Source organism: Amblyomma maculatum, chromosome 6 (assembly GCF_055883805.1).
Source record: "Amblyomma maculatum isolate TAMU_Amacu chromosome 6, ASM5588380v1, whole genome shotgun sequence".
In the NCBI taxonomy this organism is placed as follows: domain Eukaryota; kingdom Metazoa; phylum Arthropoda; class Arachnida; order Ixodida; family Ixodidae; genus Amblyomma; species Amblyomma maculatum.
In genome coordinates, this window is record NC_139349.1 from 77336601 (window position 1) to 77361743 (window position 25143).

General features: G+C 48.5%; 2 protein-coding genes across 2 annotated transcripts in view; one reads left to right on the plus strand and one right to left on the minus strand.

Annotated features, from left to right (window-relative positions):
* The window catches only part of LOC146186045 (uncharacterized), a 35589-nt gene extending 16525 nt beyond the window's left edge, over positions 1-19064 (minus strand). The window contains exons 1-4 of the mRNA XM_084606964.1: positions 18778-19064; positions 18581-18683; positions 16696-16812; positions 14017-14205 (exon numbers count right to left, since the gene is read on the minus strand). Of these exons, the coding sequence (XP_084463090.1) occupies positions 14017-14205; positions 16696-16812; positions 18581-18683; positions 18778-18803 (435 nt within the window). The 5' untranslated portion in view covers positions 18804-19064. The remainder of the gene's footprint in view (positions 1-14016; positions 14206-16695; positions 16813-18580; positions 18684-18777) is intronic.
* The window catches only part of LOC146186044 (uncharacterized), an 83731-nt gene that overhangs the window by 24488 nt on the left and 34100 nt on the right, over positions 1-25143 (plus strand). The window lies entirely within an intron of this gene.

Sequence of the window (25143 nt, forward strand, 5' to 3'; positions counted from 1 at the left end):
GGGCACCATCCGGAACGTTCTGCGACAAACGGTCCGTCCGCAATGACCGTTTTAAAATCCCTAGAGTACAAGGTTTGGGAAAGCAAAGATCACCGGTGCGAATTCGCCGCGTAGAATAGGCCTTGACTCAACTAGCAGTTTTGCACTCTGTGATCGCAGAATAATTTGTTGCCATCCTGAGCATGCTGTCCAAAACGGGTGGCCCAAACTTTTTATATAAGTGTTGGTACCCATTGGTCCAACCTTAATGTCCGGCAGACATATATAGCGAGAGGGATGGGACGGGCGAGCGCATCGAGGCACCTTAGCTGGGAGGGTAGATCAGCGCCGCTTGCGGCGGGGGCTATAGCCAGCCACCGAATATTATCTGTAGGGTCTTGTTCTATTATTCCATGCAAGTTTATTCAGGCGACTCGCCTGCGTTGAGCACTCTAATTTTTCAAAGTAAAAGCGCAGGCCACCTCGAGACGCACCAATGAAGGGCACCAAGAGAGGACCGGCATGATGTTCAGTACGAGCCGTCGCATCGGGTAGATGCACTACTCGTCTGGAACTGAGATCCAACTACGAGCTTTTTAACCGCAGCAGCTTTAGTATACGCTATTGGAGCTGGAATTACCGCGGCTGCTGGCACCAGACTTGCCCTCCAATTGATCCTCGTTAAAGGATTTAGAGTGTACTCATTTCAATTACGGGGCCTCAAAAGAGTCCCGTATTGTTATTTTTCGTCACTACCTCCCCGTGCCGGGAGTGGGTAATTTGCGCGCCTGCTGCCTTCCTTGGATGTGGTAGCCGTTTCTCAGGCTCCCTCTCCGGAATCGAACCCTGATTCTCCGTTACCCGTAACAACCATGGTAGGCAAGTAACCTACCATCGAAAGTTGATAAGGTAGAATCTCTTCCTCTGCGCTCAATATCCTTAAGCACTCCTCCCCCCCTTCCCGATCTATCCAACTATTTTGGGTTCCGGCTCACGCGGGGCACCCTGGAAATGAGGCGGCAAATTCTATCGCTCGCGAAATGACCGACCGAGCTGGCCCCCTCCACCCCGGGATGGACACGCGTGACTCCCTCCTCACCTTCCATGACATCACCCTCCACTACCGCAACTCCCGATTATCCCTCCCTCCCCCTCACAAGTCCCTATCTAAAATCGAACAGAATACGTGGCGCCATTTACAGGCCCACACTTTCCTCTCCCCTGCACGCCTTGCCCTTATTCACCCCGGTGCCTTCTCGCCCCAATGCACGCTTTGCAGCTCTCCCCGAGCAGACTATGCTCACATTCTTTACTCTTGTCCGGCGCACTTTCCCCCCGTCTCCTGGCAAATAAACAGCCCGCAGCTGTGGGAGGCTGCTTTGGCCAGCTCGGAGCCGCATATACAACAGCGGCTTACGACCTGGGCAGCGGAAGTCGCCGCCAGGCGTGACCTGGAGGCCACGACCAGCAGCCGGAAGGCCACCCACGGAACGGCGGCAACATAATTTTACTTTTTTTAATTTTTTGGCCTTCAATGAATAAAGTTTGTACCACCACCACCTATCTGTAGGCCGTCATTGCACCCGCCACAGCTTCGGTGGTGGGCGATGGCTGTTGTTGCGGTGCGCGTCTTTCTGCACGAGGCAGCGGAGGTGCCCCGCCGGGGTGGTGCAGTGGTAAGACGCCCGACTACTGTGCCGGAGTACCCGGGTTCGAACCCGACCTCGGCAGCTGCGTTTCGATGGAGGCGAAACGAAGAGGCGTCCGTGTGCTGTGCGATGTCAACGCATGTTAAAGATCCCCACGTGGTCGAAATTACTCCGTAACCCTCCACTACGGCTCCTCTTTCTCTCTTTCCACTTTCACTCCCACCTTCCTCCCTTCCCTAACGGTGCGGTTGCAGTGTCCCCAGAAAACAAGTGAGACAGTTACCGCGCCTTTCCTTTCCTATAAATAAATCAGGCAGCGGAGGTGGCTCAGCTACAGAGCGAGTAGCAGGCCTGTGCATTTTATTTTCCTTCTTGCTACAGCTACAACAAATCAGAGGGCTCCTTCGACCTGGTTGGGGAAGGGTGGCTATTCTTGGCCCGGCGGGGCTGGGCAACACCTTCTCGACTTTTACAAGGCCTGCTCACATCCTCCTCTCCCCAGCGTCTACGTCACGCTAGTTGTCCTTCTCTGCCAACACCTTTGGCGTTCGGACGGTACACCATCGCTCCTGTCGCGTGGCGTTCTTTGGCGCGCGTTCTTGTGGGATTGCAGATGGCAGGAACGCTAGACAAAATGAGACTTCTGGTTGGTCGCTTCGATTTTGGTGGCCGGTGATGTCACTTCTCTGTCGACCAACCAGGTGCGCCGCTCGCCCGGATAGCTTTGCTCGACGACAGTATGAGCCAATAAAGGCTTTCTCCGAACGTTCCTGGAAACAGGTTCGAGCGAAAATGTTTGAGCAACTGAATATCAGCTTTTTAGTCGTCGCTGCCTTCTTTCTTGATTAGGTTTGGTGCTGCACAGCTCCGCGCTGACGTTATTTTTGGGTTGCTTTCCCACGCTCACGTGTGCTTTCAATCGTGTGCATGCATTTTTTTTTTCATGTATCAGTACGTGCAAAATATTGAAGTGTGACCAGCATTACCGGTGCTTGCAACGAGGATATGGCGTTGCGCAGACACTTGACGTGGCGTAACATGGGGTGGTGGTGTGTTCCTGTGTGTCACCGGAACTATGACACTGGCTCCAAGGTGCGTGTTCTCGCGTTTCCAAAGGATGCCAGCAGGAATGAAGCGTTGTCCTCGTGTTTGTGCGTGCTTCTTATGTTGTGTGTTGTTGCCTGTTCCGTTGCCTTCTTCCAAGAAATGAATCGTGGATTAGAGTCATCCCGCTGAAGTATTTCATACCCAGAGTGCATTCAATGGTGAGAAACTGAAGTTTATGCCGTACTCCCCATGTCCCACGTGGTCGACCAGAAGGCTATGTAGTGCTTAAATAATGTTTGACGTGAAAAGACTGGCAGCCTTAGTGAATTTGACCAGGCCAGGAATAATGAACAGAGGTATGCAGTAATATGCTGGACTGCTTAATAACACGCAAATTATGTAATAGTGTGTCCATATACCGGCAATAAGTGACTACATATTTTTCATACATTGCGCAAGTTTATGAACTTCACTTCCAAGAGAAAGACCTAATGAAGAGGGTATCACACATTAATTTGATGCAGCAACAGGAAAGAATTTGACAGTTGACAGCGACAGGTTTCATCTGGTGTCCAGTGCCGTACCACCTATTTACCCGAACTGCACAGGTTACTTGAACCAGTCCCAGCCCCGGAGGGCCATGCTGTTGTCCACCACCGAAGCGGTGGTGGGTGAAGCGACGGCCTGCAAGATACAAATCCGGTGGCAGGCTAGCCCCGTAGGCATTTCATTTCTGCGATATGCCGCCTTCGAAACCTGTAAAAATGGTCACACACAAGAAACTAGTGCGTCATGTAGTGCGTGCCGCAACAAACGTTACTTTGAACAACTTTTGTAAAATGAGAAACGATCATATTCAAAGTGCTGCGCAAAAAAAAAAAAAAAAAAGAAAAGCTGCGGACGAAAAAATGAAGCCGTCAAGCAAGAAATGAAATTGGCCGCTTGCAACCCTTCCTGTCAATAAAACTATTTGTATAAGAGCATTTGCGACTCTATTTCAGAACGCTGTTTACAAGTCTAAAAGCTACCTTAGACATTGGCGGTGCATGCCTTGGTGGTGCGAAAAAAAATAAACTCGAAGTGTTAGTCGAGCTCCCTTAATAATTACCACACGCAAAAACCTGCAACAAACGCACACCTGGGCAAGCAGCCGCGAGAGATTCAACGCGAACGCCAGGCGGCCGAAAGCAGCGTCCGGGCTGGCGAGGATTGATTGATTGATTAAAACTTTAATTTCCACCGATTTAGGAGGCCCCCTACTCCCCGCTCCTGGCACGCAGGCCTGAGGAACGGGGGCTGGAACCTCCGCGACTAAGGACTGGCGAATATACATTGGTTATTCGCGGCCTCAGCCGCCAGGCGGACGGCTTTCTGCTGGTCAGCGGGGACGTCGCTTCGCAGCAGGGTTACCCAGGCTTCTCTACTTTTAATGTTGTCCCTAGCGCCCGGAGACTTAGGGCATTCCCAAATTATATGGTCGAGGGTCCCCCTCGCTTCGCAGGCTTTACATTTATCGTTTTTTCTCTCCTCTATCTGGGTTTGAAACAACCAGACAGGGTTCGGGAAATTTCCGGCTTGTAATCGCCGCCAGGGTATGGCCTCTTTATTATTTAAGCTAGGATCCGGTGGCGGCATCAGACGTCTTCCTAATCTATAATTTTCGATGATTTCTTTATAGGTTTGCAAACGTTCGTCCATCGCCTGGCAGTCGGGCGGCTCCGCGTTTGCCCGGAAGTAGAGATCTCGGGCTAAATCATGGGCCGCCTCGTTGCCGGGGACGGACGTGTGTGCTGGGACCCAAATTAGGGTGATTTTGCGATCAATTTTAGTTGCAGCTTTTAGAATTCGGGCGGCTTCTTGTGAGACCCTGCCTTTTCCGATATTCCAGAGAGCAGTTTTACTGTCGCTAAAGATCAATCTAGCCTTCGTTCCGACGCAAGCGAGCGCTATTGCGACCTCTTCAGCCGTGTCTATGTTTCTACTTCGGATGGTGGCGGAGACGACTGGTGCGCCGCTACCATCGACTACCGCGGCGACTGCCGCCCCTGATAGGCCGCTTGCAGCGTCTACGTAGGCAACTTCTTTTACTCTGAATTCTTTTGCACTTTTAACCAGTGCTTCTGCTCTCTTCTCCCGTCTCTCCTTGTGGTATTCTGGGTGCATGTTGCGGGGGAGAGGACGGACAATGATGTTCTCGCGACATTGTGGTGGTAGGAAAACCTTGTCGGCTGTGCCCCTATCTATTTTTCGACCCACCCATTCTAAGATGGTTCGACCCGAGCTCGACCTACTTAATCTTTCATGTTGGGCGATTCTTACCGCTTCAGCAAGTTCCGTCCAGCTATTATGCACTCCCATTTCTATCAGGCGTTCCGTAGAAGAGGAGATGGGTAGACCCAGCGCCCTCTTGACGCAACGCCTGATGAGTGCGTCTATCTTTTCTTTTTCATTGGTCCTGATGTTGAGGAACGGTGTGGCATAGCATATTCGACTTATTATGTACGCCTGCATCAGTCTCAAGAGGCTTCTCTCTTTGAGGCCTCTGCCTTTGAATGCAATCCTCCTAAATATTCCTGTTACCTGCGTCGCGTAGGTAGTGAGTTTTTTTATCGTTCCGTCATTATACCCGTCCTCTTGAATAAAAAGTCCGAGGATTCTGATTTGCTGGACTCTTGGTACGGTTTTGCCGTCGACCTTTATTTCTACGTTAAAGTCGCCCTTGCACCTCATTGATTTTGGATTATATATGAAAAGTTCGGATTTTTGCGGAGAGCACGAAAGACCCCTTTCGGCCGCGTAGGACACAATGGTGTCCGCCGCCGCCTGTAGGCGTTCCTCTATGCTGCCATCGCTGCCGTTGTTCATCCAGAGATTAACGTCGTCCGCGTAAATGCTGAACTTCAGGTCTTTTATGACTTTAAGGGCAGCAGGAAGGCCTCTCATCACCACGTTAAAAAGGAAGGGGGAGAGCACCGAGCCTTGCGGAGTTCCTTTACTTCCCAGGTGGACAGTGGGGGATTCTAGGTCCTGAAACTTTAGTTTCAACGTCCTGTTTGTCAGGAAATCCATTACGTAATTATATGTCCTCTCGCCGACTCCTAATTCCTGTAGTCCCGCGAGAATTGCCTGGTGTTTTACGTTGTCAAATGCTTTTGTTAGATCTAGTGCTAGAATTACCTTCGCGTCTCTGGATTTCGAGTCAATTATGTCATGTTGTAATCGGAGCATTACATCCTGTGTGCACAGGCCCGGTCGGAACCCGACCATCTCATGCGGCCACAGGTCGTTTTTCTCCATGAAATTAGTTAGCCTTGTTTGGATTACGCGTTCCATAAGCTTTCCAATGCATGAGGTTAGAGAAATAGGTCTGAGGTTTTCCAATTTCGGGGGCTTGCCAGGTTTTGGAATTAGCACAACGTTTGCAGTTTTCCACTGCTGGGGAAGACGACCGCTACTCCATACTTCTTGCATGTAGTTGGTGAGTGCCGTTATGGAAGCGTCGTCTAGGTTTCGTAGCATTTTATTTGTTACTCCATCGGGGCCGGGAGCTGATCGCGTCTTTAAGCTAAGGATTTCGGCTCTAACTTCCGCTTCTGAGATGGGCGCGTCGAGGGCCTCGTTCGGTGGGCCCGCGTATTGCCTAAGAGGGAGGGATGTTGTATCGCCGACATATGTGTCTACGAGTTTAGTTATTAGTTCCGCGTCAGTCCCCTCGAACGCGTGTCTTGCCTTTGCTATTGTTGTGTTTGACTGTGTTTTCGAACTGTCGGGATTAAGAAGATATCGTAGCAGGCTCCACGTCTTTGAAAGGCTCATGTTGCCCTCCATTTCATCGCACCTGTTACACCAGTTTTCCTCGCAGAGTTTAATTGCATAATCCTCAATTTCCTTATTGTGCCTGGCTATTTTTCGCCTTAGGTTTCGGTTCCATCTCTGACACCGGAGGCGTCTTTCCATACCTTTTTTTGCTTCCCACATGTGTAGGAGTTTCCTGTCGACTGTTTTCGGTGCATCGTCCCCCTCTAGGGTAATGGTAGCGGATTTAACGTGGTGCATGAGGGTTTCTGCCCAATCGTCGATATTTTCAATATTTTGGTACATGTTGGCAGATTCCCTAATTTGTCTGAATTTCTCCCATTCGATTGCGCTGATGATCTTTTCTCGTCTTACTTTGACTCCCCGTTTAAGCGTTATTTCGAGGACGTAATGATCGCTTCCAAAGTTGAGCTCTGTGTTGTTCCACCTAAGCTCCTCTATGTTTTTGGTAAATGTTAAGTCTGGGGTTGTGTCTTTGCTCACACTGTTTCCCACCCTCGTCGGGCAGCCAGAGTGTCTGCAGGGTGAGGTTTAATTCGTGAAAATCTTCCCATAACTGCCTGCCCTTCGGATCTTGCCTATTATATCCCCACTCTTGGTGGCAGGCGTTGAAGTCTCCTACAATTAGCAGGGGGTTAGCTCCGGCTGCCTTCATTGCTTTGCGAAATAATGTCTTGAACCTAACTTTGCGCTGCTGAGGAGAGCTATATATGTTTAGGACGAAAATACTGGGTTCCTTCTTCCTGCCCGTGATGATTTCAACGAAAACCGCCTCAATGTCGCGAGAACTAATTTCATGTTCGATCACCGCTACGTTCCTTTTGACGAATGTAGTGACCCGGGATTTTTCTCCCCGGCCACTAGCAAACGCTTGATATCCTGATAATTTAATTACTCCTTTGCCAGTTTCCTGTAGGGCTACGGCTAGAGGTTTTTCAACTATTTGCTCGAGATGTTGTTGCACTAACGCTCGCTTGCGCGGGAATCCTCGGCAGTTCCACTGCCATATCGTCGAATTAATCTTTGGTTGCGTTTTGCCCATGTTGGAATTGGTCAAGTATCTCTTCTCTCACTGTTTGCCTTTCTGCCATAGCAGCAAGAGCCGCGTTTGTTTGTTTAGATTGTTCCTGAATTCAGTTTAGGGCGCCTATGATATTGGTCATGCCTGTCTCAAGCCGCTCGAGTCTCGCCCCGTATTTGGCGTCTAGTCTACGCTCTATTGCCGCCAGCGGATCCGTTTCCCCGCCTCTTCGTTTCTGCGGGGGAGGTGGCCTGCACTGTTCAGTGATCATAGCGTCCTCCTCCGTGTCTGACGCCGCGGGTGGTGTTAGCACCTTTGGCGTCGCAGGTGGAGGTGTCGGTTTGGCTACTTGTTTTGCGGGGAGAGCCTGTGGAGGCGGGGGAGCCCCGGAATTTGGCTGTGATTTAGATTGGTATTGGTCCTGAGTGAGTTTCTTAATTATCTCCCTCAGTTCCGCAACTTCCTTTCTTAACTTTTCTATTTCTTTATCTTTTTCTTTGTTTTCCTCATCTTTAGCCTGGGGAACCCCACTGCTGAAACTCACGGTTTTACTGTCCCCGCTCGGGCTTCGCTTTTGGGTGGCCGACGGGTTCCTTGGGTCCGTGGAGTTAGCCGTGACTCTGGATTTGGACCCCGACCTGGACTTGGATCCGGACCGCTCCCTGCTGCTGCGGGAGCTTGATCGGTGACGTCGGTTGGCGTCCTCCAACTGCGGGAAGTCCCCGCTCTGCGCCCGGAAGCCTCCGTCCCTTTCTTGAGAATATCCGCGTTGGTCACGGTGGTCTCTTCTGAATTTCGAGCGTCCTCTGCGGCCGCTCTCAGGTGTGGTGTTGGGATATTGATGCTGCTCGTTGTGCTGCTGCTGCTGCTGTTGCTGCTGCTGTTCGGCAATTTTCTGCTCCCATTGACGTTTTTTGGTCTGGTAGGGAGTCCTGTAGAGTTCTCTGCACTTCTTGTCGCCAAGCGGATGGTCTTTACCGCACAGCTGACATTTTATTTCGCAGGTGTGTCCCTGATCTGGGCGCTCTTCTCCGCATCCTCTGCACTTAGCGTTATTCGGATCTGGGCAGACATCTTCGCGGTGCCCTAGGCGCCCGCATGCGTTGCAAACCTCGTATTTCTTTCTGTATAAGACACATCTTTGCCATGTAAGTGAGAGTTTTACCCACCTCGGAACCTCTGGTTTTTCAAACAGTATGAGCACGGTGGTTGAGCTCCTGCCCAGGCGCCTGGCTCCTAGCACGGGGGGGTTGCCTTTGATCGTGCGTAGCCGTTGCACTATTTCTTCCTCGGTGATGCGAAGGGGAATGTCGTGTACCACCCCCTTACCGCAGTCTTCGGGCATAGCGACGTAGGCCGTGATTTCAATTTTCTGGCCCTCGAATTCGAGGACGCGTAGTGCGACGTATTTTCTTTTCCGGTCTTCGCTGTCTGTTGCGATGAGGATAGACTGCTGTTTTGTGTTGACCGAGAAGGTGTCTTCCGCGGCCTCTCTGATGTTTATATTTGCGGTGCGAGCGATCAACTCCGCAAGTTCAATGTTGCCATACTTAAGTAGGCGGCTGACTCCTCCCCGTGGGCGGAGAATTATTTTGTCAGTTCCGTCAGGTATCTTGATCGATTGCCTTTCAACCGACTTTGCTGCCAATCTCTTCCCGGCGAGCTTGGACGCGGCTCGCTCTCTCCCTTGATCATCGGTGACGCTGCGTCCCTCGTTCTCAAGTGGCACCGCCTTTCCTCTTTTCTTGGCAATAAACCACTGGCCAGGTTCTTTCAGCTCCGCAGGGTCTATGCTCGTTCCCTCCACGGTTTCCATTATTTTCGCCGAAATTCTAAACGGCCGGGGGTGCCTTTGTTTGCCTAGGCCTAACTAGGCCTAGTGTCCCCCGTGGCTTGCGAAGTTCTTCAAAGCCTCAAAAATGTGCGAAAGAATCGGCCCACCTTGAAGTCTTGATAATCCGCGGTGAGCGCTTCCTGAATAGAGTCGAATCCCAGAAAATTTCCGAAATCCAGTGGCCGAAATAGAGCGCAAGCGTTCGTGGTCGATGAAGCCCATCGATTGCACGTCCGCTCTCCAGCTTGGGAGGGCAACTAGCGTGACGTCACGGCCTCCGTGGAAGGGTCTTGGTCCAGAGGGTGTTGGGCTGGGACTGGTGGGCCACCGCCGCTTGCGACGGGGGCTAGCCTGCCACCGAAGTTTTGTCTCTTGTGGGCCGTCATTGCACCTGCCACCGTGGTGGACGACGGCTCTTCGTCTTCTTTTTCTTTCTTCTCTACTTTCTTTCTGTCCGCACGAGGCAGCGGAGGTGGCTAAGCCACAGAACCAGTAGCGGGCCCGTGTAATTTCTTTTCCTTCTTCCTACAGCCACAACAACAACAAATCAGAGAGGCGGCAAGGGGGGGGGGGGAGGGGGGTGCTCCTTCCCCTACGGGGCTGGGACTGGTAGGTCCCCGCAGTTTGCGGGGGTCGCTAGTCTGTCACCGGCGTTTGTAGTTGTAGGCAGTCTTTGCACCCGCCACCGAGGCGGACGACAGCTGTTACGACGCGCGTCTTTCTCTTTATTTCTTTTCTATTTTCTCCTCTCTCCGCACGAAGCAGCGGAGGCCTGTGCATTTTCTTTTAGAGCGCAGCTCTTTGGCGCTCGTTCCTGGGTTTCGCGTTGGCCTCGTAACCAGCGCCTCCCCACTTTCATCCCCCCAGTTCGAGCCGGCGCTTGGCAACCGAAGCCTCGCAGGAAGCGCGGAGCAGCCGGAGAACACAAGGAAAGGAAGGGGGTTTGGGGGGGGGGGAGGGGTCGCCGGAGGAAGCGCTAGCAGCGACTGTCTGATGCCGCTGCCGCCGCTAGCGAGTCAAGAACAACGTGACCGCGTAGATAATAATAATAATCGGTTCACAGGAAGGGAAAGGCGCAGTATCTGTCACACGAGTTTGTGGACACCTGAACCGCGCCGTAAGGGAAGGGGGGAAGGTGGGAGTTAAAGTGTAAAGAGAGAAAGAGGAGCCGTAGTGGAGGGCTGCGGAGTAATTTCGACCACTTGGGGATCTTTAACGTGCGCTGACATCGCACAGCACACGGACGCTCTTCGTTTCGCCTCCATCGAAACGCAGCCGCCGAGGTCGGGTTCGAACCCGGGTATTCCGGACAGTAGTCGGGCGTCTTACCACTGTACCACCCCGGCGGGGCATGACCGCGTAGAAAAACTGATTTATTTTTTATAGTAAGGGAAAGGCGCGGTAACTGTCTCACTTGTTTTCTGTGGACACCGCAACTAAGCCGCAAGGGAAGGGAGGAAGGCGAGAGTGAAAGTGGAAAGAGAGAAAGAGGAGTCGTAGTGGAGGGCTACGGAGTAATTTCGACCACCTGGGGATCTTTAACGTGCGCTGACATCGCACAGCACACGGACGCCTCTTCGTATCCCGTTCCTCTCGCTCGTAACGCGTCCCACGGCTGTGACAACCTCGCGAGGCACTTGTATAGATCTCATCTTTGAGAATCAAGCATTGGTGTACCAAGTCGAACATATATCAGTCTATTTCTCCGACCACAAAGCTTCCTTCATGACTGCCAAGAACTGTTAGTGGTGTCTTTGTTAAAGGAATACGTGTGAAAAATAAAAAAGAAAGTTCTGTGATAGCGCATACATGTGTTGCTCGATTTCTTTGCGTCAATCTATCGAAAAGGTGAAACAGCTTATTTGCTGTGCTCAAATTTCGCATTAGGAAGTAACGTAATCGTCGGTAATTTTTTCTTCATCCTACAGTCGCAACAAACAGATATGAACTGTGGGGCTCAAGCAACGCCGCTACCCGTGCGTTCTTGCTATGCAGCTGTGGTGTAGTCAAGTCGTAGGGGGCCGCCTTAGTCATGTGGTATATATACATGGTTGCTATGTGACAGCCATGGTGGGCTGAAATTTTGAAACTATGGCTCACATGACCTTGGATCACAGAAACCGACCTTCATAAATGTAACTAGTAAAGGTCACGCTCTAAAATTATTTACTACGTTCACTGTACAGCATAAGATACCGTTTTGACATCAAAGACGACACACTCACCCCTCATCCAGGAAAATGACAAGCATTTATGATGAGGACAATTACAAAGCAATAAACAAAGACCTTAACACCTTTTCTTTCGAGTACCAATCCACATTCAACACTTCCTCTATTCACGAAAACTGGTAGATATTGAAAACAAATATGTTCAGTAATATGTTCATCCCAAGCATTACATTCCAAACTAACCACAATAACGAATGAATACTAAAGACCTAAGACGACTAGAAAATAAACTTATTTTGTGCAGTAAATCACACTAATAATCAGGCCATTTGGCAGAAATAACTCGCAGCAGAAAACCTAGCTATTTGCACTCCACAACTCTAAGTACTCATTTTATCACAATTACCAAGTATTCTAATCAGCAACCCGAGACAATTCTATCAAGTTTTAAACGCTGCACAGAATCATGATATTACACTTACTAACGACTCACAAGTAGCAGCTACTGACCATGAGTGTGCGAAAATATTTAATGATGCATTCACGTCTGTTTTCACTAGTAAATATATCTTGCCTTCTCAGTTACCATCATTTAACATAGAAGCTTTCATGCCAGCTATCCCGTTTTTTGAAGAAGACATCGCATCCGTTACTGATAAAGTGAAATTTTCATCGTCAGCCGGTATCGAAAAGTGGTCACCGCGGTTAGGATTCTTACCCGCCTGCTCTGGTTCCACCGCCGAGTGCTCTAACCTCTAATCCACCTAGGCAGGGCTTATACACAGTTATGTACAAAGCCTTTCCAAGGGCTGGGCTAATTTACCACCCGCACCTCGCGCTTATGTTGTCCAAACGACAGCATGTGTCCCGAAGCATAGAGTTTGATGCTATATAGTGTATCACAGGTTGCTGACGGGTTTATCGGCCGCCTTTTCTTTTCACAATCAGTACATCAACTGACAGCTTCACCATGCTTTCAGAAAGTTTGTCTATGGAGCCATTCACACATTCACTGATGACGCAGACGGAAAAAGGCCTACCGCTCAATCTTGCGGCATTGCATGCACATACATGGAGCTATACGAGCCCTTGTCGTATACGGTGAGTGGCAGAAATACGTTAGTTTCAAGAAAGAGCTGACGACTCGCGATGTTTGTACAGCTACAGCAGTGCGAGAACTTCGAATTGCACTAGGAAGCGAGGGAGGTGTGATGCTTCGAGCTAACATTATATAAGCAACGGGGCGCGAAAGCATTCCAGGACTTGTAAGCTCACGTCACGGCTGACTACAATCTCTTATTATTGTAAAAAAAAAAAGTCCGAATTGACAACTTTGATGCATCTATGCGAGAGACTGCTTGTCGAGAGAATTTTGGGTCAAGTCTATGAATGAAGGTGGAATAATCTCACGGGAAAAAAATGTTTCATGCACTATACTAATACATTTTGCAGCGAAAGTTACACTACAATACCCTTGAACATTTCGCCAGTGCCTGGGTGCCTGAAAAAGCGCCTACGCGGGCCTCTCGCTTCATGTGGGAGGGTGACATTAGAATCAGCTTGCCCTGACATTTGAATTCCAGTTAACCCTATGCCACGCAGGCACGTTCGTACGGCTTAGTTAAATCTTGGCTATATAAGTGGTCTGGTAGCTATACGCTATCACTTCATACCCTTAAAGGTGGAGCTTAAGTGTAAAGTGTGAAGTCGTGCGCCAGCCCGGAGGAGAGGATAGTTTCCGCCCTGAGCATGGGCGCGCCACTGCGGAGAGCTGACCGAGTGGAGCAAGAAAGCGTCTGCCGCCATCGCATGCTCATGAAATAAAAATGGATTCAGCCTAGAACGCCGGTGAACTTCGATGTGTTCAGCGGAATGTTGGTTTTGTCCGATGCAACGCTCCGTCGCTCGTAGCCAAAGCTTTCGCTCCACATTCGGTTCAGCAGCGTTGAACCCCAATTCTTTCACTGCAGAGCGCTGTTTGCAGTATTGCTCTCTTCCAGACTTCTAACGGTGTTCAATGGCAGATCATTAGATATATTTAGGTTACCGTGATTCGCGATCCGCCACCTTGACCCTCTACTGCGCGTGGGCGGGGTGCACAAGCTGATTGGTCCCCACGCGGCAGGTATATGTGCTGACGTCCAGTATTTGGCGCCATCTATCGGAGTCAAAGAGATATGTGCATGCGCAGTGGAATACGCGGTGGCGGATCAGGGTAGTGGATTGCGGATCACGGTAAACTAAAACTCTCTATTAACCAATACGTTCAGGCTGACTAGGTGTCGTACATTCCTGACTGCCAAAAGAGGTTAAAAAATGGAAACAAAGAAAGAAAAACACTACTGCAGCTTATGCGCAGACAATGTACTTATCTGCATGCGAATCAATGTGCGCATGCTGTCCATCTTTCCGTCATGCTCTGATACCACCTTTTATCTGTGCACAGCCTTTTCTAGCTGTGCCAACATGCCGGATTCGGTCAAGACAGAGCAGGCATACCTGAAGGTCGCTGTTGCGAGCTACAATGAGGGAGTAGGCTTTTGCAGTGACTGCCTCTGCCAGCGAATGCTCGAAGGGGCAGGGCTTGTTCCGCTCGGAGAGAATGAGAAAAACGTGCTTGGCGGAAGCAGTACCCATGTCCAGCTCGCAGCTCTGGTTGCCGTACCGGAACTCAACGCCTCGGAATGCCTGCACACAAGAATATAGCCGCTTTGAGAAATTGTACCAGGGAAGCATTTTAAGAGTCTTGCCTAATAAAGCTAAGTATCCCCTATTTAACTAGCCGCTGCAGATGAGTTACTGATATCTGCATTTATGAGACACTCAATGCCATTTCTATTTTGTTTTAAGGCATTTAAAGGCATGCTACAATGAGCAGCAGTGGCGGCGGGACCAAGTAATCGATTTCAACCCGTCGCAAAGTCTGAAACCATGTTGTGAAGTGTGCATTGAGGGCTTTGAATGTATGCAAGTTGTCGCATGGTACTGCCATTAATTCTAAAATGAAAGGTAATTCGGATGAGAATGAAACCAAGTGTGTATTGCCCGCACGAGCTAGAGCAACTCAGGCCAAAAATATGTTTCCCTATAACTAGCTAATTATTATGTTTGAGTGTCGAACGTTTTACATCTTTATTGATGATCCAAAGTGAGGTATGGAAATTTGGAGATCACGCTCAAATAGACAACCTTATTCAGCTACATAGCTTCAGAACTGTGCCATAGCGAGCGCTAGAGCATTGTAACGTGTCTTTTTTTATATTTTACGGGATGTCTTCTGAGCCTGTGTAAAAGGACTACATGAGATATATCGTGCAATAAAACTTTCCATTTGTCTTTTAAAGGTGCTCTAGAGCTTTGCGTAGCATGGTTTGGGTCTGCAGCCAAAAATTAAAACTTTGGGAACTTAACGTAAGTAATTAGTTACAAAAAAATGGAAATAGTCTGAATTGGCTGGTGGAACCTGTATGCACTCATGGCAATTCGAGTCCCAAATGACTACTTCCTTTGACGAATTGGTTGAATTTACATGAAAAAACCTGTATTTGAGATTTTATAAAGTGCCCGGTTGATGTGTTTGGAAGAGAATGACAGTTATAATCGGCGACATAACATTTGAAGTGACTGCGGAAACCACGCCGGTATGATTGAGCAACTGCGAGTTAAAGACGATTTGTTGCAAATAATCCTGTGTAAACTGTGATTTAGGATGCTCCATACACTTTATTGTGTGGCATCAACTTATTTATCGCCCTCTAACAATATCATAAAGAGAACTTATTGTGCCGTGAAAAACAATATGAGCTTCATATATTGTCTGGCTAGTGTCTACGAAAATATCGTATTTCACCCATCGTTTGCACCTTCCCACTGAACCATCGCTGCTGAATCTGTGCTCAGTGCCGGTATGTACACCACTTTCCTGCTTAATTTTAATCTCAAATCTAGTAGTAAATTTTCAACCCTGCACTAGGGCTATAGCTTTCTTAAACAGCAGAAGTTAAAATATAGAGGGTGGGCTGGCGCCGACGTTTGAGGAAATCAGTGGGTGTATTGATACGACTGCGAAAGTTTTTTGCAGCTACTTGCAGTGCCAAAGGGAGTCCTGGCTGAACTGAGATTAACACTGATATTTATGGGTATAGAGAACCTGCACAACCAATGCGGCACTAAATACGGAGAGCAGTGATACTCGGAATTTGTTTGCAGCGCTGTTGAACATAGAGCTCTCTAATCAAGCCACGTTTCCGTGAGCAGAGCAAACAGCCCCTAGAATATTTGAACAGTGTTAAACTATTTTCATGCAATTATTTGAGTAAATGGAAAGATCATTCTTCATTTTCCTCTGTGAACTACGACCACCATTTCATCCACTGATTGGCAGAGAAAGCCTACGAGACCGTCGCACTGCGGAGGCCTGCCTCGAAGTGAGACGCCACAATTTCCATATACTCATGACGTCGACCCAGGGTGCAGATGACTTCTATGTGCAGCTGTAGCATGATTCTTTTTCCTCCCCAGTGATCAAGCCGTAAGTCTCAAAATAACCTGAGGAGACACACATTTATACAAAGCGTACCGTTCTTATCTGCTCAGATCGGCGTCGCCATTTTGGCCTCTACAAACGCGAGACAAACCCGGATTCATTACAGATGAGCGGTTTGCTGATAACGTTCGTCCCATACTCTGCTTCTCTCAGCATAGTTCGGTTAGCTGACACGCCTGACCTGCGGCTTCGACACAACCCCCAATGCCATGCCTGTAAGCTGGATATGTGGCGCGGAAAAGTACTGCAGGTGCACCGAGATCCATTTACTCCTGTCGCTACCTTCTGTGTTACAGCACTCTCATCAACACCGCAGATATCACCATACATTGCATATATTTGCATATGAACGAAAAAGAATGTGGGGGTGTAACAATTTCATGAAAGCAGCACCGCCCTGAACTTACGTAGAGAAACATATTATTGTTTATCCTGCTACTTATAGCACACTTTAAGGACAGTTTGGTTTTAACATATAGACAAATGTTTCCAGTGTACCAAACATCATTCTGCGTACACTCAAACCGAATCATTAAAGATTTTTCTTCAGTGTAAGATTAGGGCTAAAACTCTTCAAATCATCTCACGGTAGAGTTGAATTATTTCACTTACAAATCTAAGTACATACTCACTTCGTCCTCCTCATGTCGCGGTAGTCTGAACCTTGTCGACAGGAAGCAGCAGTAGGGCGACATGGAGCCGTCAACGCCACGATAGAGCAGTATCCCGTACGCTGGCATACCGAAGTTCTGAAAGGAACAATATCACAGTGTCTATGTCGTCTTTGGAGAATGGTGTCTTTAACTCTATTGTGTTAAAATATTTGGAGATACTTAGGCTCCGTCTTTAAACGTAACACGAAAAGAACGCGTTACTGGCTACCTTCAAAGGCTCCTCTCACCTGCACACACGCGCCCCTCAAAGGCATGTGCCTTGGTACTCGATTAAATACTACTCCTTTAGGGCCTCATTAATCTGATGTTTAGAGCCTCATAATCTCATGTATACTCATTAGCTTATCGCTGTAAGCTACCAAATTATGTGGAACGTCAGACGACGTAGGCATAGAACACAGCTTTAACCACGTCATATGAACGTGCCTGCGCGTCCTACGAGTATCGTGGCTGACACAGGATCCAAGTGTCGGGTTCTATACTCACTCTTCCCAAACGAAGCAGCAACAACAGTTGCATATTCACGTGCCATAAATTCTCACGCCGCTTCTCTATACTACTTCCGGAGTGTCGCGATTCCATCCTTCCCAACGTCACATTTTTAAGATCAGCCACTGTCTTCAGCCTCTGCCTCATTGAAAAGCGTTCCTTCCCTCATTAAAAGTGTTGCCAGCTGCCGATGACGCCACAGTCCTATATTGCCTCGAGGGGACTCCATCACCTATGGGAAAAATAGCATCGCCTTGTTCAATACCGCAGCGAGTTCTTGAAATCTGCCAGCGACTACAACCTCTGCGATAAAGCCAAAGCGCACCTTGCCTCGAATTTCCACAGCCTTCATTTCTTTCCATAGCCTTAATTATATTACTTTACACGCTGATATACCCTAATGACGTTTGAGGTATATAGTGAGACTTCGTAAGGGCAATTCATTTTTTTTTTTTTTTCACTTCTCAATTCTATCGCTCCACTGTAATGTCAAGCCTTTTCGACCAATCTGGATTTTCCCTACACGCCTCCGTGCTTCCTTCTGAACACGCAGCTTAAGTAACGCTGTCTTGTTCAGGACCTCGCCGTCAATAGTTACCGCTCCTCATTGCAACCGGCACTTCGATCCTCTTTCGCTGGCCGCGCCCAACCGGGGCCCTTCGCCTGTGAGTCAAACGATGCCAACCCAACCCATGAAGCACTCGGTGAACACCAGAAGCACGGCTTTGCCACTACGATAGTCGAAGGAAAGCGAATAAACAAACATGTTTTACGCGCTGCAGGTGTTTATGTACTGCGCCCACTGAATCAAAGCAACACCAAAACAGTTTAGATAACTTCACTATCAAGATGAAATTGTGACGTCATCTGACAACATAGGTATTGATTAGATAAGCTAGTAATTCCTAATGGCCGTGATAGTTAGTTATACGACAATTATAATGATATAAGAGACTAAGCATGGAACTCGCAATGCTTTCACATTTTCGCACTTAAGGAGACTTGCGCCTGTGCAATTTTGATTTGTATTAAAGCAACGTAAAAACAGACCAAGGTTTTGGTGATGCAATCAGGATGAAAGCACAAGCAATGCAATCGTTATCGGCTTACGTGGCTTCAACGGCTTCACCTGAAGCCAAGTTTGTAGGAGGTCCCTTGGTAGACATTTCCCAAAGTAATTGCAACAGCTTCTAATTGACAGAGGTATGGTTTCTAAGCATGGTACGATACAAGTATGAATCCGCATCTACTGCTGTGAGGTACCAGATCAGCGTACAACACATGGCGTATCGAAACTTGGCATGGTGCCCTGATGCGGTACGATTGGAACACGCCTACACAGGTGCGGCCTTACCGCGTCGCTCCTAGCCGCCGCCGCCATCGCCATGCCCTGGAACGCCGCCCCGATGAGCAGCCACCTCCGCAACCAGGTTGGTGCCGTGGCGTCGAGAGTTCGCCTGCGAACAGCCATCGGCAAGCGGGGTAGGCGCCAGGGCACGGTCACACGGCTACGCTACCTTGATGGAGGCCACCGGCCACAGCGCTGCTCACCAATTGTCGCCTTTCCTCCTCTTCATCTTCTTCTTCTGTAAAGCGTTCCCACGCGAGGCTTCGGCTCGAACTAGGGTGCTACACCCTTTATTGTTGCTGTTGTCCTAAAACAATGGCGATTGGATTATAGAAAAATTGGCACAGTATCTGTCGCACTTTGCTTCGTGGACACATGCACCGCGCTGTAAGGAAAGGGAGGAGGATGGAATTGAAAGCGCAAAGAAAGCAAGAGGTGCCGTGCACTCTTAATCTGATTCCACATACGTGTTAAAAAAGATTCAGTTATAAGTGGAGAGAGAGAGAGAGAGAAAACTTTTAATGAGCATATAATCAGTAAATATTCGCAGGAGCTGGGTGGTCGGTGCCCCTAGTCCAGGGCTCCGCTGGCAGCAGCTGACTTGCGGACTAGCTGGATAATCCAAGCTGGGAAAACTCTATGAAAAAGTAGTCCACCTAAGGCTCCAAAATTACATCGACGAAAACAACATCCTTCCTTCCTGCATGCTGGGCTTCCGCAAGGGACTCTGCACGCAAGATGCTTTCCTCCGGATTAGGGAAGAAGTCATCAACGCCATACCCCGAAAAGGCGAAAATTTCATTCTGGCCCTAGATCTCAAAGGAGCATTCCACAACATTGGCCACCAAACCATATTGCAAGAATTAAACAATATCAACTGCGGGGAGAAAATTTTCAAATACGTGAAGGCTTTCCTCTCAGATCGCACAGCCACCATAGGAATTGGAGAGATCCGATCACCAAAAGTACCCATGCCGAACAAAGGTACACCGCAGGGTTCTATAATCTCTCCAATGCTATTTAACATAGCAATGATAAATTTAGGAAAAAAACTGTTGACCCGCACTGATATTGGCTTCACTTTATACGCGGACGACATCACTATCTGGGCTACTCAGGGATCCTTGGCGCAAAAAGAAGAAGCTCTGCAAGCCGCTATAGACCTAGTCGAGGAATTTGCCGGGGAGAGTGGTCTTCAATGCTCCCCAGAAAAATCCGAACTTATCAGGCTACACAGAAGAAATTACAAGTCCCCAGGAGAAATTCAGCTCTCTCTAGGAGACCAGATAATTCAAGAGAAGGACAAGATCAGAGTTTCGGGGCTGTGGTTGCAAAGCAATTTGAGAGTGGATTATACAATCAAAACACTCAAAACCACAGTCAACCAAATTTCCAGAATGATTAGAAGGGTGACCTGGCACCGGAAAGGGATGAGGGAGGAGGACACCCTACGCCTTGTACAGGCCCTAGTCGTTAGCAGGATTACCTACGGGCTCCCATATCACGAAATTAGATTCAGTGATAAAAGGGCCATTGACACTATCATAAGAGGAGCCTATAAAACGGCCCTAAACCTCCCGCCAACAACATCAACGGAACGTCTTTGGGCACTCGGATTGCACAACTTCGAGGAGCTCAAGGAGGCGGTTCTAGAGAGTCAGAAACAACGCCTAACAACAACGCAGGCGAGTAGGGAAATCCTGTCAAAATTAGGGCTATGGCAGGCACTAAGAACTTCTGAGATCAAATCACAAATTCCGACATCCACAAGAAACAACATCTATGTGAACCCGATACCCAAGCACATGCACCATAGGTTACAAAAGGGTCGAAGGAAAGCCACAGTCAAATCATTGGAAAAACAATTGTCTAAAGACGCGGAAGCTGTCTACGTGGACATAGGGGCTTACGGCGAACCTGGCAAGTTCACAATAGCTGCAGTTGACCACAAGAAGAGGCCAATTATTCAGGCTTCGATTTATGCCAAGGATCCTGCGGAAGCGGAATCACTGGCAATAGCCATCACCATAAAAACACAAGACAACCAAAATAAGTCATCACACGTAGTGACGGACTCCCAACCAGCCTGCAGGGACTACCTGGCCGGAAAACCTCACAAAAGAGCGTGTGCAATATTACGTTCCATCTCCCAGACGCACACAATTACATGGACACCTAGACACGAAGGCCTAGAAGGAAATGAGGTAGCGAATGATCTAGCCCGAGCTCTCATAAACCGGGCGGATCCCCATCCCTACCTCACCCCTCTCCTAGGACCCTACGGCGCCAGGCTGGAACACCTACGGTTAGAAAGAAGAATTTTCTCACCACCACACAAACACCTTCCTTCCTCGGACGCTATAGACTGGAGAAAAATACAAACACATTCCCTAATCTTCAAATTTTAAATAAGATAAGCCCAACAAAATACACGAGTTACTGTCCTTGGTGCGGTGCAAGCCCCACACTCTTTCACATCTCTTGGGAATGCCAGGACAAACCTGACCCAACGTTAATAGTGCCATGCCCAACACACGAGCAGTGGGAGGCGGCCTTGACCAGCGACAACCTGGACCAGCAAGCCTGGATTATCCAGCTAGTCCGCAAGTCAGCTGCTGCCAGCGGAGCCCTGGACTAGGGGCACCGACCACCCAGCTCCTGCGAATATTTACTGATTATATGCTCATTAAAAGTTTTCTCTCTCTCTCTCTCTCTCTCCAGGCTTGCTGGTCCAGGTTGCCGCTGGTCAGGGCCGCCTCCCACTGCTCGTGTGTCGGGCATGGCACAATTAACGTTGGGTCAGGTTTGTCCTGGCATTCCCAAGAGATGTGAAAGAGGTGGGGCTTGCACCGCACCAAGGACAGTAACTCGTGTATTTTGTTGGGCTTATCTTATTTAAAATTTGAAGATTAGGGAATGTGTTTGTTTGTATTTTTCTCCAGTCTATAGCGTCCGAGGAAGGAAGGTGTTTGTGTGGTGGTGAGAAAATTCTTCTTTCTAACCGTAGGTGTTCCAGCCTGTCGCCGTAGGGTCCTAGGAGAGGGGTGAGGTAGGGATGGGGATCCGCCCGGTTTGTGAGAGCTCGGGCTAGATCATTCGCTACCTCATTTCCTTCTAGGCCTTCGTGTCCAGGTGTCCATGTAATTGTGTGCGTCTGGGAGATGGAACGTAATATTGCACACGCTCTTTTGTGAGGTTTTCCGGCCAGGTAGTCCCTGCAGGCTGGTTGGGAGTCGGTCACTACGTGTGATGACTTATTTTGGTTGTCTTGTGTTTTTATGGTGATGGCTATTGCCAGTGATTCCGCTTCCACAGGATCCTTGGCATAGATCGAAGCCTGAATAATTGGCCTCTTCTTGTGGTCAACTGCAGCTATTGTGAACTTGCCAGGTTCGCTGTAAGCCCCTATGTCCACGTAGACAGCTTCCGCGTCTTTAGACAATTGTTTTTCCAATGATTTGACTCTGGCTTTCCTTCGACCCTTTTGTAACTCATGGTGCATGTGCTTGGGTATCGGGTTCACATAGATGTTGTTTCTTGTGGATGTCGGAATTTGTGATTTGATCTCAGAAGTTCTTAGTGCCTGCCATAGCCCTAGTTTTGACAGGATTTCCCTACCCGCCTGCGTTGTTGTTAGGCGTTGTTTCTGACTCTCTAGAACCGCCTCCTTGAGCTCCTCGAAGTTGTTGTGCAATCCGAGTGCCCAAAGACGTTCCGTTGATGTTGTTGGCGGGAGGTTTAGGGCCGTTTTATAGGCTCCTCTTATGATAGTGTCAATGGCCCTTTTATCAGTGAATCTAATTTCGTGATATGGGAGCCCGTAGGTAATCCTGCTAACGACTAGGGCCTGTACAAGGCGTAGGGTGTCCTCCTCCCTCATCCCTTTCCGGTGCCAGGTCACCCTTCTAATCATTCTGGAAATTTGGTTGACTGTGGTTTTGAGTGTTTTGATTGTATAATCCACTCTCAAATTGCTTTGCAACCACAGCCCCAAAACTCTGATCTTGTCCTTCTCTTGAATTATCTGGTCTCCTAGAGAGAGCTGAATTTCTCCTGGGGACTTGTAATTTCTTCTGTGTAGCCTGATAAGTTCGGATTTTTCTGGGGAGCATTGAAGACCACTCTCCCTGGCAAATTCCTCGACTAGGTCTATAGCGGCTTGCAGAGCTTCTTCTTTTTGCGCCAAGGATCCCTGAGTAGCCCAGATGGTGATGTCGTCCGCGTATAAAGTGAAGCCAATATCAGTGCGGGTCAACAGTTTTTTTCCTAAATTTATCATTGCTATGTTAAATAGCATTGGAGAGATTATAGAACCCTGCGGTGTACCTTTGTTCGGCATGGGTACTTTTGGTGATCGGATCTCTCCAATTCCTATGGTGGCTGTGCGATCTGAGAGGAAAGCCTTCACGTATTTGAAAATTTTCTCCCCGCAGTTGATATTGTTTAATTCTTGCAATATGGTTTGGTGGCCAATGTTGTCGAATGCTCCTTTGAGATCTAGTGCCAGAATGAAATTTTCGCCTTTTCGGGGTATGGCGTTGATGACTTCTTCCCTAATCCGGAGGAAAGCATCTTGCGTGCAGAGTCCCTTGCGGAAGACCAGCATGCAGGAAGGAAAGATGCTGTTTTCGTCGATGTAATTTTGGAGCCTTAGGTGGACTACTTTTTCATAGAGTTTTCCCAGGCAAGAAGTGAGGGAGATAGGACGGAGACTCTCCACAGCCGGTGGCTTTCCAGCCTTTGGTATGGTGATGATATCCGCGTGTCTCCAAGCTGATGGGGCCTGTCCCTTCTCCCACAGTTCTTCGTTGATGTACTTCGTTAGGTCTTGCAGATGTTCGGTGCTTAAGTTCCTAATCATAGCATAGGTGACTTTGTCTCCTCCAGGGGCAGTGTTTCTTGTAAATGTACGGGCGGCTGAGTAGACCTCCGCCAGTGTTATGGGGGAGTCAAGGGAGGGGTTTGGTTGACCCGCATATGAAGTTTGGCAAGCCGGAGTAGGGTCTCCTATGTATTTCTTGTACATGGCGGTGATCAACTCTGCATCTGTGCCCGGGTATTTATGGGCTATGGTGTGGAGGGTTCTTCTTGTGGCCGTTTTGGTTTTTGATGTGTCTATCATGCTTCTTAATATTTACCATGCTTTAGCCGTGCTTAGGGTACCTTTCTGTGAATTGCAGAAATCTGCCCAGTTTTGCTTGGCGAGCTTTATAGCATACTCTTGTGCTTCAGCCGTAACCTGTGCTATCTTCATTTTAAGTTTTCTATTTAATTTTTGCATTTTCCACCGTTTTAAAAGACTTTTTCGGGCTTCCCATAAATGTAGGAGATGTCTGTCTACTTCTGGGGTTTTTGTCGTTGTGTTGATAGTCTTGGTCGTTTTTGCATGAGCATCCTTCAGGCTTTGAACCCAATCTTCAATTGTTGTGATGCCGTCGTGTGGCGGTCTAATTTGTCTGAACTTATCCCAGTCTGTTATTTTAGTAGAGCCAATGTTCCTTTTCATACGGGTTGTCATTAGGGATAAGCTAAGGATTTTGTGATCGCTGCCAAGTGTTTCTTCTAGATTGGTCCAGGTGCAATGTCTTATGTTTTTGGTGAAAGCTAGGTCTGGGCAGGGGTCTCTGCTTACACTGTTTCCTATTCTAGTGGGGGACATGGTGTCCGTCATAAGACAGAGGTCCAGCTGCTCAGCCGCTTCCAACAACTTGGTTCCCTTCGGGGTGTCCTTGTGGTAGCCCCATGCCGTATGTACAGCGTTTAGGTCCCCCATAATAATAAGGGGGTTCGTTCCCGCTATGCGTGTGCATTCCAGTAAAAGTCGCTTGAAATCTTCCTGCGTGTTGCTTGGAGGACTGTAAAGGTTTAGAACAAACACACTCTGCTTTCTTCTTTTTTGAGAGATGATCTCGATGAGAACTTGATTAATTTCACTGAAGGGAAGGTCGTGCGGTATGACTGTTAGTGTGGGGGCCACTAGTGTAGCTATTTTAGGTGCCGTGTCATGGGTGTATGTGAGGTATCCTTTGAGGTATGTTGTGCATCCTGTTTCTTGGAGACAGATGACGTCCGGAGGTATCGGTTGATTTTGAATAAACATCTGCAGGGAGCTGCGTTTCCTCTTGAAGGAGCGACAGTTCCACTGCCAGAGCTCTAGGTGGTTTGGTTGCCGGTTAGGGGAGGCAGCCATCAGCGTTACTCGCCACTGACTCGCAGTCGCTGAGATCTGTCATGCCAGCGGACCTTCGGTGGGTTTTTAGTCGAGGGTCATCGGTGATTCCCGTGCGTTTTCGCACCCCCTGAGTTATTATTTGGATTTTCGAATTGAATTCTTCTTGAAATGCCGCAAACTGAGTTTGCGTGGCAATTTGTTGGTCTTGGAGTTGTTTGGTTAGTTGTGTCATAGTGTGCTGCATTTGAATAATCATTTGTTGCATTTGAGTAAGAATGCTTGGTGCGTTTTCTTGAGTGTGAAGTCCGAGAGTTGGCGTAAGCGTTTTCTGCCGTTGCGTTCGGAGTACACTCGCCTGTTGAGGTTGAGATGCGGAGGTGTTTACAGCATTTTGTAC